This window comes from Stegastes partitus, unplaced genomic scaffold (assembly GCF_000690725.1).
Source record: "Stegastes partitus isolate 25-593 unplaced genomic scaffold, Stegastes_partitus-1.0.2 Scaffold106, whole genome shotgun sequence".
Lineage (NCBI taxonomy): Eukaryota > Metazoa > Chordata > Actinopteri > Pomacentridae > Stegastes > Stegastes partitus.
In genome coordinates, this window is record NW_007577837.1 from 663,505 (window position 1) to 675,862 (window position 12,358).

The following is a 12,358-nucleotide window of genomic DNA, read 5'->3' on the forward strand; positions in this document are numbered from 1 at the left end:
GGAATCGATATCCAATCTCAGCAGGGATAAAGAAAATGTTTTTTCCCCTCCAGCCTCCTGCTGAGCTCAATGAATCAATTTGGAGGGGGAAAAACCGCATGATAAAAACTAACTTAAGTTCAAAAAGGGCAACTAAATATAAAGTTAAAGGTCATTACTTATCGTTTAACAGGAGGAAAAAAGGATTTATGCAGAAATCAAAGGTGGAGTTTCGCTGCAGTTGGTAAACAACAAATAAATGGAAGCACAATGGCTAAAACATAGTGCTGCTATTTAGCACAATCTTTAACACTACTGAATAAATGCCTGTCACTCACAGCAGTTAGAAATATCGGGATGTCAAAGGTCTCACACCATCAGAAAACTCAAGAGCAACCTGCCACAGTGTTTAGCCTTTGGCCCGAAACTAGAATATGGAGTCGCAACCTCTGATCACAGCAACCTCATCAATTTTAAAGCAGCTCCCATAAAAAACCGCCTGTGTATGTGTCTGTGTCTATGTTTGCAGTGGGGAGGTTGGATGCTTGGCCTCTATGTGTCAGTGTCTGGACAGCTGCTATCACAACACACACACACACACACACGTACGCACGCACAGAGGGGATCCAATTTTTATTATGGAAGAAGCTCGAGGTCAAGATGTAAATCTTTGCTCCTTAATCGTCCTTTTATACACCTCCCCCCCCTCCCCTGAAGAAAAACACTCCCTCAATCCATCCTCACTCTCTTACCCCTCTGCTAAAATAAACCCAATGAGGTAAGCACCGGAGGCGTTCTGGGATGAGTTTTATACAGACTGTTCCTTCTCTGCTGAGGAGTGTCAGAGCGGAGCGTGGCGGCATCCCAGCTCCAGTCCGGGACAAAAGCACCCAAGAGCAGCTCCAACGTCCAGCATACAGACGGGCAGGTAAGAACTGAGGTGAAGAGGGGCTGCAGGCTTTAATATATCTGCAAATAGGAAGTGACATAGCAGCAAATAGAGGGTTAGGCCTGGAAGTTATTAGAGGCTTAAATGGAGAGCAAAGATCCTGAAAGTTAATTTAATGTAAACTTGCACTTTGGTTTGCTATGGCCCTGATTTTTGATTATTCTGGTTATACATGAAATTAATAGAGAGCTTTGCATGTGTGTAACTATATGTGTAGTTAATCTTTCCACATTTTTTGGACCCGAAACACGCAATAAACATGGCTGGGCACACTCACTTAACAAAATGGAGGCGTCCTTAAAATAACCTCTGACTGTGTGGCTAAGTTTAACATCAAGAACAAGAAAACTGTGAGCTTTTGTTGCTAAATCAGAAGAAATGACAAGAGATTAGTGGTGTGTATTAAAGAGGTGCTAGAAAAACCTTATAATAATATAAAAATGTTTGTGTTTGTCAGAAGAAGAACATGATGATGATGATGCAGTCCGGCCTGGATGACGTGACCAAGCAGCGGATGTTGCAGGCGAGGGCTCTGTCCAGGGAGGCCAGGGGAGGTAAGTGTTGGTTTGTCAGGACAATATGTGTACATAATATTTGGAGGTAAGCTGATACGCATATTAGTTTACATATTGGTTTACACGTTGCATCAACAAGTTGTGTGTATTTACACTCATATTCTGCCTGCCATGGTGTCAAGATGTAATTGAGCCAAACATCAAAGTGTGCTCGCCCACCGCCCGGAGACAAGTGGACTTGTGGTGCGCCCAAATCCCAAGAGTGCCAGTGTGTTGTTGAAATACTCCAAACATTCCAGCAGGGACCATCCCAGTCGCACTGTTTGCTTTCCAGTGCTGTCCGCCAGCTAGGCTTTGAAACCAAGTCTCCCAAACTCAGCAAAATGTGACTCCCACCACTGAATTTTTTACACAGGCCGATCAAAGGCAGCTCCTCGAGGGTGGCATATGCCCAGACCTCTTCTAACGCTTATCATGTGCAAGTAAGAAGGCCGTCCGCTTTTACGCAAGTCTTTCATCCAAAGATCCTATTTATATGCCCCGTTACCCCTGCAACTCTCGACCACAACAAACATTACACACCACTTGACATCATCTTGAGGCTATTTCAGACTCTCCAATGTGCTATGATATAATATGAGAAGAGACCCAAAGCTGAGAGGCTTCTAACTTAGTGATGCTGCAAATGGTTTTGCTTTTTTATATCAGTCCCCTTCAGCTGTTAAATGTTGACAGAAACAAAAAGACCAGAGGAGACATTATGATTTGCCAAAGGTCCTTATTAGTCTCTTTCAAAATGTCTGGAAGTTTGCTGCAAACACTGCCTTTGCACCAACAACTAAACGTCATGATATATTTATGGAAGGTTGAATGAGGCAAACGGTTCTGTCTGCTGTGAATCTTGGCTTCAGGATAGCCGGCGTAATGACTTATTAAAGCACCAGCTCCGTTTGTCTGTTGTGTTGTGCAAAAGGACTGAACCTGGGGAAGAAGATCAGTGTTCCAAAAGACGTGATGATGGAGGAGCTCAACCTCCCCTCTAATCGAGGCTCTCGCATGTTTCAGGAGAGGCAGAGGAGGGTCGAGAAGTACACGCTGGAGAACGCCACCGACGGTGCTTACAACACCGGCACTGTAAGGAACTGAGACATAAAACATGACGAAGCACGTCCGCTGAGCTCACTGCAGCCTGTTATGAACCAGTGTTTCTGTCAGGTATTTAATAATAACAGCATCCCGGTGTGCTGGATGTATCAAGGAGCTGTAACGGCAAATCAAGTCTGACCTTTCTTAGTGTTTGCTGTCTCTTTTCTTTTCTAGTACAGCAGCAGGCCTTAAACATGCTACTGCAGGAAGAGCAAGTGCAAAGTGGAGCGTGCCATCTTAGAGCTCCTCCCATTTTGAGGAATGACATCAACAAATACTAATATGATAAATGCTGGGTTGTTATTGAAAACAGGAGCAGGGCTGCACAAGAGATTTAGTATTGCACTAGCTGTAAAAATTGTCAAAGAATATTATGTTTATTTTTTGCTTTAATTTAATTTAAGAAAACTAAATAAAATAAACAGTATTACATCAACAGCTGCTATGCCAAAAAAAAAAGCTAAAATAATAATCTTGTAAAATATAGTAATTTCACATAATTAGAATAAATGTTTAATTTTACATGCTCTTAGGTGTATTTGTTGGCTTTTACTGTTTAGTGAGGGACATTTACATGTGTGAAAAACAATAAAATACCATATATACATACATACAATTACAAAAATGGTTATTATATAATTATCATAATTGGACAAGAGATCTCTAATTTAAAACTAAATGTAAATGGTTCTAATTTCAGAAATATATTCACAGAATTAAACTTAAATTTAACAGTCAAATTTACTCAATAAAAAGGAAATATTCGTGAAATTTAAATAAATTAGTGAATTTTTATGGCAGTATTTTCAGTTTTCTTTTTAATCAAGTTCTATGGTAATTCACTGTCATGGGTTTTTAATGCCATTTTATATTTGGCATGTAAATTTAGTCTATTTTTTTGTAGTTTTATTAATATGTATGTATTTCAAAATAAGGTAATTTTCTCAGTCAATTGAAAGTTCGGTTTATGACCCGTCAGCATGTTATGAAATTACCCATCAGAGGTTTTCATTTAAAAATGAAACCAAAAAAGAAAACATTCATATTTGAAAATCTTTAAAATATTTAAACTAGGCCAGAAAATCCCTGAAGTAATTTATGGGTTGTTACAATTGCTGCACAATATTACATTTTTTATAGAGAATAGAAAACATCAGACTGGCATCAAGGAGTTCTTGACTTTCAGTCTTTTACACCAACCTCTGCAAATGCTGTCATCCAAAAACACAATTCTATTGTTAAACTTTGGAAAGCTCTTCTACAGCTGTTCTCATAAGCAGAGTAGTGCTCAGTGCCATAAGTGAACTGAATCACGTGCAGAATTAGTAAACCGCCCCTTTAATAAAGTACGTTGCAGCATTTGGGGAGTAAACTAATTTACAAAAACCTCACTTTGCATCTTTCCCAGGTTCATCTCGAGGCCGTTCCTCCCCCGCAGATCATCCTGGAGCCACAGGGAGGGAAAGAGAACCAGGCTTTCTCCATCCCTGGTAAGCATAGCCTGGTCATGAACCTTCAGAAGACTGTAGCAAAGAAGGGCAGTCCTGATGTCCTGGCTCCAGGTAAATGGTGATGCACTGTGAGGAAAGGATTGCCACAGACTGCCACAAGCCACATTTCTTGCTCTTTGCGATGCCAAATGCTTGGACAAAGTGAATGCTTGACGAATACATGGACACTGTGTCACACTCTGATCTGCTCGGGCTCACGTTTATGATGGAAATGCATTGAGCACATGAATTAGTGTTATTACAATCATTGCCTGGAGACACAGCAGTTTTTAGAAAGCAATTATCTGTGAGCATCTTTGCTGCGTGCTGTTGTGTATTTGGCCGGACAGAAGGCTCTGCTTACTGTCTGACTGACAGTGAGCTAAGCTCTGTTTATTATCAGGGATTCACACTGAGATCTAATTACTGTACTTCCTTTTGTTGACAGGAGTGACATCAAAGAAATTTATATGTATATTAGATCTGTGTGTGCTTAAATGGGCCTTCTCTTTGTTGTTGTTGTCGTTTTTAAATTTATCCAGTTAGTTTTGAAATTAATCCGGCGGTTATCAATTTTTCTCAGCAGAGAGAACCTGAATTACATTAAAATTACTCCACATTCTAATCACGCTCTTTTCACTGTACCAGTAGTCGTTTGCTGTTTTTAATCAACTGATGTTACATTTTTGTTTTGGTCAGGATATTCTGGCCCCCTGAAGGAAATTCCTCATGAGAAGTTTAACACAACAGTAATCCCCAAATCCTACTGCTCCCCGTGGAGGGAAGCTTTGGGAGACAATGAGGAGCTCCTGAACGTTATCAATGCCCAGCTGCCCCAGCTCCCACAAGGACTGCAGCCCGCCAACTACAGGTGCTTCAACAGGTAAGCACGCCGACCTCTCGAGCCGTCGCCGAGGTCACCCAGATAAATCACAAACTGTTCTGGCGGATGCGTGCGTGTTGAGGCCAACCCATCTTCATATAGACCCGCAAATGACCTCATCGCACTATCCATCACCATCATCTCCTCCCTCGGCTCTGCTCCATGTTTCCACAGTTTGGAAATTAATCCAGTCTCTGGCTTGCACCTCCTTGGAGTGTGGCTGCGTGATGGCTATTTTGAACACTGGCTCTTGAAAGATGATCCACTGGGGGGGCTGCAAGCTTTTAATGGCTCACAAGACAGATTGCACAGGAACGGGAATCACCTTTCTCATGGCACACAAGGAACTGCATCACACGGGCGAGGCAGAACAAAGGTTAAGCTTGGGCAGATGGTGAAATGGAGAATATAGGAAAGACAAACTCGAGAGTTTACTGAATTAAAGCTGTCAGTCAAGAGGATTCTGCCAGCCAGTCTGGAGCTGTGGAGGGATCTTTTTACACCCTTAAGATTATTATAAAATTTTGAAGACTAAATTAAATCTGAGCTCAACTAATGGTCAGAGCAGCTACATGAGTAAGTTCACCACACATCCAGTCTGATTCATCCTAAATCCCTGATGACTTTTTTTAAACGGACCTTCACTTAAAAAACTCATATCATGTATCATGTAAGAGCTCCACCTCTATGTGATGGAGAGGTATGATACCTAGGGTCGTGTTCTGCCAGCAACATCAAACTCAATGTGTACAGCCTGCCTAATAAGGACTCTTCGTTGTTTCTCAGATCTCCAAGGCCATTTGGAGGCACTGTGGCCAGCAAGAGGGTGATCCCAGTGATCGGCTTTGAGGCAGTTGAATCCCAGAAGCTTCCACCCGTTGCTCCGGACCGCCTGTGTCGACGGCCCAACTTCAACAGAGCACCCAAGGGATGGGGAATCGATTACAGCCCTGAGTCGAATGAACTATGAAAATGAGTTGATAAGCTAAAGACTGAAGCACTGACTTATGCTTGCACTTCTCCTCCGACAAAGATGCCCTCCGTTAATCAGAGGGCACTGAAGGGGAGAGAAAAAAAATAACACTTGTGCATGATATGAAGTGGTTTGCTACTGCTGAGTGGTTTGACCAGCTGGGGCAAACGCCGAATGCTGGAATCAGTTCATTACACACACTGACAAGTCTCAAGACAATGCTGCCACAGGCTCATCAGTGATACCTATTCTTCCTGTCTGACACCTCTAGCGCTATCTGATCCCATCAATGTCTCAATAACAGACAGCCCTTTTCTTTCACACTGCAGCTTTACATCTTCTTCTCCACACACAACCACAAATTGCTGCATAAATAATGCCGAGTATCATATACTGAGATGATCGATGAGAAAAAATGAGTCATTTTAATGGACAAGTGAAAACAATTCAAATCCGAACAATAAACTAAGTCATTATGCTGTGGAATATTAAGATTGTGTCAAATAAAAAAAAAGTCAATGCAACTGAAAATGAAACAGGTTTAAAAATGTTCCTCAGAATGTTTCTCGCCTCCACGTGATACTACGCACAATAAGACAAATACAAGTTTAATCTAAAGAATACATTTTTATATATACACAACGGCTCCAACCACAGGAGCCCTTTAAACCCATGTAGCCAGTACTCTCATGTTTCAAGTCTTTCATTGCTATTGTTAATTTCCGCTGTTTAGATGCATTTCTGGTACTATTTAACTGCGAGTGGTGACCAGGTAGGATCCTGGTTGTCGTCTCTCCAGACACAGATGGTCTTTCAGTTCATTCGCTGCAGTGCAGGTTGCACAGTAAGAAATAAGAGCTATCTATGCAGTACATTTCTCCCAGAAGCAGTCTCTGTGTTTAAGGCTCACCGAGAGTATTTCAACTGAACACGTCTGAGCAGGTTTAACATTACAGAAGAATGACACCTAATCACAGCTTGATTTCATACTCTGGCAGCTAGTCGCCGTGACGTGAGCCGTGTGCAGCGTGGGCACCCATGCGCTGAGGATCCTGGGACGGGTAGTGGATTTGACCCGGAGGTCTCATGCTCATAGGAGGGGGAATCGGTGGGGCCATGGGACCAATGGGGTGAAACATTGGAGGGCCAAAACCTGATAGAGCAAAAGAAAAGAACATGTCAAGTATCTATTTAAAATTATCAACTGTAAATTAAATTTCACTATATTAAATTAGCACAAATGGTATAAGCCTACAGTGACATTCTGCAAAATCCATTTCAATAAGTCACCCAGGAATTTGAGTTTGCTTTTCCATTTTATACACTTTATTATGCACATGTTATACACTGTTAACTCTGGTGTAGACTTTAATGATGAAAGTTAGAATTTTACCTGGAGGAGGTGGGTTGATGCCTGGAGGTGGGGGCAGAGCGATGTTCATGACAGCAGGAGAGGAGCTGGGGTCTAGATTGAAGTAGTTTGCAGGAGCCTCTTCATCTAGAGCTGGTGGTGGAGGTAGAGCTAAACAAAGAGGAGCAAAGAGACGTGAATTAGGATGTGGAATTACAGCTGCAATGTATTTTTATTGCCTTACTTTGCCACATTTTGATCTGACTCCTAATTCTGCATGCACATATGCCAAAGTAGTTTCAATCAATGGGTTGAAACAACTCAACATCTAATAAATACATGTTACAAGATATTCAACTGCATCTTAACTTAAATTTGCATGACCATGTCACTATGGATCAACATCACATCCAAAAACTCTCCCAGTGTTTGCAGACTCACCTCCGGGCAGCCCAGGTACAGGATCCAGTCTGGTACCCATCTCACTGACACCATCTTTGATACCTTCCTTTCCTCTTGCTGCCTGAGACCTAAAAACACACCATTTCAGTTAGATGTACTAATGACATCCCTTTGTGAAACACCACTGAGAAGCCAGCAGCAGCATAGCAGGACAATAGAGTCCAGAAGTGAAAACCTGACATGTCCTGCCTCGCACACTTTCTGTATTATGATTAAACTCTTACTGCGTCTGTAATAGTCATATTCTAAAAGTGTCGCAGTCGGTAATTTACTGACAGATGTGACAGTGATGGTAGCATTACTTCAGGCTGTTACTTTCAAAACACTCATGCTTTCTGAACACCAATGGGTGTTTAATAAGCAAATTATAGCTATATATTTTCACACCCCCTCCTAAGTAATCTGTGCATGAGAGCTGAAAACTTTGATGAGATTGCAGGATGATCTTTTGGGGTTTTATCTACACAGTCCATGTCTGCATATGGTATTTTTAATAGATTCTGTGTGCGCTGGTCAAGTTGATAATGCACACATGGATGGCTAACTTTTCCCTTTGCAATCACTTTCTCACCTTCCCCACTTGACAGTTAGCCTCCGGCCATTAATGATGAGTTTGTTGAAGGACTTCTCGGCAGCCATCTCAGCTGACTGCCGCGTGGCAAACTGGATGAACGCACACTGCTGCCTTTGGACTATGGTAATGGTTCGAATTTCGCCAAACTGGTAGAAGTGACTCCTGCAATAACACAGACACAAGCTCATTAGAGCGAACATTTTGCAATCAAAAGTGTACAACGCAAAATTTACAAAGTATAAAAATCTAAATGATCACGGCAAGTTGCAAACGGACTGTTATGAAATCAATATCCTTACTTGAGATCTCCATCTGTGACGGTATCTCCCAAACCTCCAATGTAAAGGGTGGTGATGGACTTGTCCTCTGGTGGGTCCAGTCGAGGCATAGTTGAAGCCCGTTTTAGCAGCTTGTCAGCCACCGGGTCATTGATGCCATAATAACGATCCTTTATGTTCTGGTCGGCCAGAGGATCATCAGGATCTGTGGGCTTCTCGTGCCTGTGAGAAAAGTTCAATTGCGATTAATTTCAATTACTAAATATCTATGTTAGCGACAACAAAAAGTACTCAAATAAAATACGTAAAATCCATACATAAATCAAAATCAGACACAATCAGCTCTATCTTGCAAAGTCAAACCACCCCTATACAGCAACTGCAGACCATCATGTCACTCACCTGTAAGGACACTCCTCTCCTCTCTTACATTCTCCTTTGACCCAGAACGAGCAGATATGGGGCCGGTTCCTCTTGTAATAAGGAGTGGTCCGGGCCAGTTTGAGCAGCATATCACTTGAGCTTGCAGCTTTACCAAGTTGGCCCACCGGCCGTGTGCCATCAGAATTGGCTATCTGCAAACACAAATAGAATTGAGGGATAGATGGCAGAAAAAATGTTGAACATATATATCTAGTTAAGGATGTTCCAAATTGAGCCCTTTCCACTGATACTGTACTTGCACCAAACCAATAAAGTGTTGCTGGTTGAAAGAATGCATTAAATGAGTTTGAAAGGAGAGCTGTAATGCAGCTTATGATTCCCTAAAACATATTCACTTTTTTTTTTTTTTTTAATGTAGGTAAATGATTGGATCGGACACTGTGTCAAGAGTGATAGGGAAAGATACAAAGACAAACTGTGACATCATCACAACTCGTGTATGCTATTGCAATTGAACGTAACAATTATACCTCTCTCTCCATGTTCTGTGTGTAGTATTCTTTATTCACATCTGACTTTGGAACCTCATCTTTAATAGAGAGCCCTGTGTCTCGGACCTGGATCGGCAAACCTGCCAAAGACAACATGCAAACAAGATGGTTAAACTCACAGCTATATGATACAGGGGCCCACAAAGCATGCACATCAGGTGGAAACAATCAGTGACGCACCATACTCCAGGTCCAACAGACATGTCTGACAAACATTTTTCATTTTACTGCAGGTCTGACAAACTTCTGTCTTCTTGAAGCGCATTCGTGTCCCCGGACACCATCGGAACACAGTAAAGGGTCGGGCACAAATCTGTTGGGCAAAGAAAGGAAAATTATAGATACTGTTCAATGGAAATTGAGTTTTAAGGATGAGTTAAACTATAATGTGTGCTGCATTCACATGATTTTAAGTGTTGATGCAAAACATACCTTGCATTCCTTCCCATACTTCTCCTTGGTCTGTAAAACAAAGCATGGACAGATTTGCAAATGCACACCAAATGGTATAAACACTACAATAAGATAACCTCATTATGACGACATAGGAATGCTCACTCACCATACGGATGTATGGATTTTCTCCTAAACATGTCTGACACAGAATTGGAAAGTCCTGGAAGAAAAGAAAACCACATGTTCAATTAATTAAAAACACACCTAATCTTTTAGTCATCCCCATATCTGCTATTCATCCAACAGTCCCCAGGTGTGAGGTATCTGAAGCAGTAACTTGGCCTCTCATCTCTTTTGCCTTCTGCTGTGGACACCTTGGCAAGGACACACGTGTGAATAGAAGGAGTGCTATAGGACTTGCTCACGCCTACTTTACCATCTGTTGAAGGATGCTGTTTCAGTCCAAGTGCTAGCTGCTGAAAATGACCAAGCCTTAATCCATCCTACTGACAGCATCAGCCAAACACCTAAATATAAGCAGCTCTTGTGGCTCTAACATCAACTACATATTCTAGGGTTGCAAAGTTTATAGTCTGATGTCTTAATAAAACCAACATTGGTCCAATGCCCTGTTGTGTCATGTCTCAAATAAGTTTTAGTTACCTTATATAGTAGAGTTATGGACCTTTCAGAGGGTTAAGAATACAGTTTCGTGTTACGCAAATGAAGAGTGAGTCAAAACTACGCATATATACATGACAACTTCGTGTAAACTCAAATGCTAGGTTATATCAGTTTCCACAACAAATGCGAGCCTGTCTGTATGACTTTAGCTGACCAAAAACAAGCTCGGTTTGTCCTGTTTATTCTACCCTAATAGAATACTTTGTACTTTAATAGCCCATTACATCAGCACCATAACGCAAGGTAATTCTGCACGTTAAATAACATTAATCTGTTGTAAACTTCATATAAGCAAGTGAGTAGAAAGAAGTAATTGGATTTTTGTTTTATTTCTGTATTTTTGACAGATTACAATTCTTCTGATAATGTTGTCTTACCCGCCAGGCAAGCAGGTTTGGGCATTTTCTATGAGCGGCTGCTATGCTAACGTTACATCTCTATAGCAGGAGCGTACAATTCTGATGAGCTAACGAATCAAAAATCACAGGTATCTCCATTGTTGTGTGTCTGGCACGGTTCTCTCCATCCGTTTTGGGGATTCACTTTTAATCGGGACGTTTCAGAATTGTTAGCCCGCTAGTGCTAAGCTTCACTAGCATAGAGTGCTAACTGTAACGGTTCTTGGCTAGGTTAGCTTTCCAAAGTTTGTTTGGAGCCCAGTTTCGGAAGGTATCGCCCTTAAGCTGTAGCTCGCCGTTGCTGGATCCGGGGAACTTGATTATGTTCTTGTTATTGTTCACACTGAAACTAGCTACGTTATAAGGATGTATGCTACAGAAGATAGCAGCCACGCTGCTACACCTAGCTACCGCTAGCTAACGGAAGGCTAACTAGCCACCAAGCAAATCGACCTCTTCAGTAACAAGCCGGCAGATTTTATCATCAAATTCATTCCTGGAATTTGACGGGAGAACAGTGTGTTTCAGCCAAACTCAACAGTCTGTGACCTATGATGCCAATTAAACGTACCGCGTCTTCCCAGTTCTGTCTGTTGTAGGTGTTGGATCCCAGGGAAGTCGCCATTTTGCAGAGTGTGAGCCAAGCGGGCCAAACAAGTCGCAGCACGAGAGGTGCAAACCCACAATGCACCGCGCCACAGAGCCACGTCCCACCTTGGGGTGTCGCCCTATCTCACCTAAATTATTGTAACCTCATTATAAAAGAGGTAAATATATAAAGAACCCTAAAGAAGCAACAGTAATTCTAATAACTCTAACATTTTCGGCCTAGTTGTAAGGTTTGTGTGTTTGTTTTGAACTCTTCTCAGCTACATACCTACCAGCTGGCTTTGATATAAATACAGAAATTAGGATTTTACATCAAAATATATAATCAGTCTATTTAATGGTGTTGAAATGTGCCCTATTATTCATTCTGCTGAACTTACTGACACCAACAAAGAGGAGTGATTCAAAGAAGCACATTTATTTTAAGGTGTTACTTGTTAAAACTTGATTGTGAAAGTGATTGGATTTTTGTTTATTTGTTTATTTCACCGTTTTTATGTTGTGAGGTTAGCTCTCCTCAGAAATATAAAGGTGCCAACCTGAAAGCAAAAATGATTAATTGCAGAATATCATAGAAGAAAAATGTTTAGTTCTTTGAAAAAAAAAAAAAAGCTTTTTGAAAGAGGTTCTTTGTGGAGCAGTTTCTTCAAATCCTTTATTGGTTTAAACAAGTCTTTACTGGTTTAAAGAACCAATAAAGGAGCCGTGAAGAACCATCAAAAGTGGTTCCTGTAGG

The 12,358-nt window shown here is 41.4% G+C and overlaps 2 protein-coding genes across 4 annotated transcripts; one reads left to right on the forward strand and one right to left on the reverse strand.

The window, feature by feature from the left end:
• Positions 1-783: 783 nt before the first annotated feature.
• Positions 784-6,466, forward strand: myoz3a (myozenin 3a). Of its 3 annotated transcripts, none has more exons than XM_008277730.1 (6): positions 784-907; positions 1,389-1,482; positions 2,417-2,577; positions 3,998-4,151; positions 4,779-4,962; positions 5,749-6,466. In XM_008277730.1, the coding sequence occupies exons 2-6, from the start codon at positions 1,395-1,397 to the stop codon at positions 5,930-5,932; spliced, it is 771 nt and encodes a 256-aa protein (XP_008275952.1). In that variant the 5' UTR covers positions 784-907; positions 1,389-1,394; the 3' UTR covers positions 5,933-6,466. The 3 variants fall into 3 exon arrangements, with proteins under 3 accessions (XP_008275952.1, XP_008275951.1, XP_008275953.1); XM_008277729.1 differs by having other exon boundaries at positions 785-907; positions 1,386-1,482; XM_008277731.1 differs by having other exon boundaries at positions 787-907; positions 1,386-1,482; positions 3,998-4,079.
• On the reverse strand, positions 6,340-11,647 carry rbm22 (RNA binding motif protein 22). Its single transcript, XM_008277728.1, has 11 exons — positions 11,585-11,647; positions 10,098-10,151; positions 9,968-9,997; positions 9,716-9,848; positions 9,515-9,615; positions 9,003-9,175; positions 8,622-8,822; positions 8,320-8,484; positions 7,728-7,816; positions 7,329-7,457; positions 6,340-7,088 (listed from the first exon to the last, which is right to left on the reverse strand). Exons 1-11 carry the CDS (start codon positions 11,636-11,638, stop codon positions 6,934-6,936), a joined length of 1,284 nt encoding a protein of 427 aa, XP_008275950.1. The 5' UTR covers positions 11,639-11,647; the 3' UTR covers positions 6,340-6,933.
• Between the last annotated feature and the right edge of the window lie 711 nt (positions 11,648-12,358).

Bases quoted from the DNA above. Each gene is read 5' to 3' on its own strand.
- myoz3a (XM_008277730.1), top strand. From the start codon at position 1,395: ATGATGATGATGATGCAGTCCGGCCTGGATGACGTGACCAAGCAGCGG. The intron at 4,152-4,778 runs GTAAATGGTGAT...TGTTTTGGTCAG, and splicing joins TCCTGATGTCCTGGCTCCAG to GATATTCTGGCCCCCTGAAG. The intron at 4,963-5,748 runs GTAAGCACGCCG...GTTGTTTCTCAG, and splicing joins AACTACAGGTGCTTCAACAG to ATCTCCAAGGCCATTTGGAG.
- rbm22 (XM_008277728.1), bottom strand. From the start codon at position 11,638: ATGGCGACTTCCCTGGGATCCAACACCTACAACAGACAGAACTGGGAA. The intron at 7,817-8,319 runs GTGAGAAAGTGA...GTGTGTTTTTAG, and splicing joins CTAACTGTCAAGTGGGGAAG to GTCTCAGGCAGCAAGAGGAA. The intron at 7,089-7,328 runs GTAAAATTCTAA...TTGCTCTATCAG, and splicing joins CATCAACCCACCTCCTCCAG to GTTTTGGCCCTCCAATGTTT.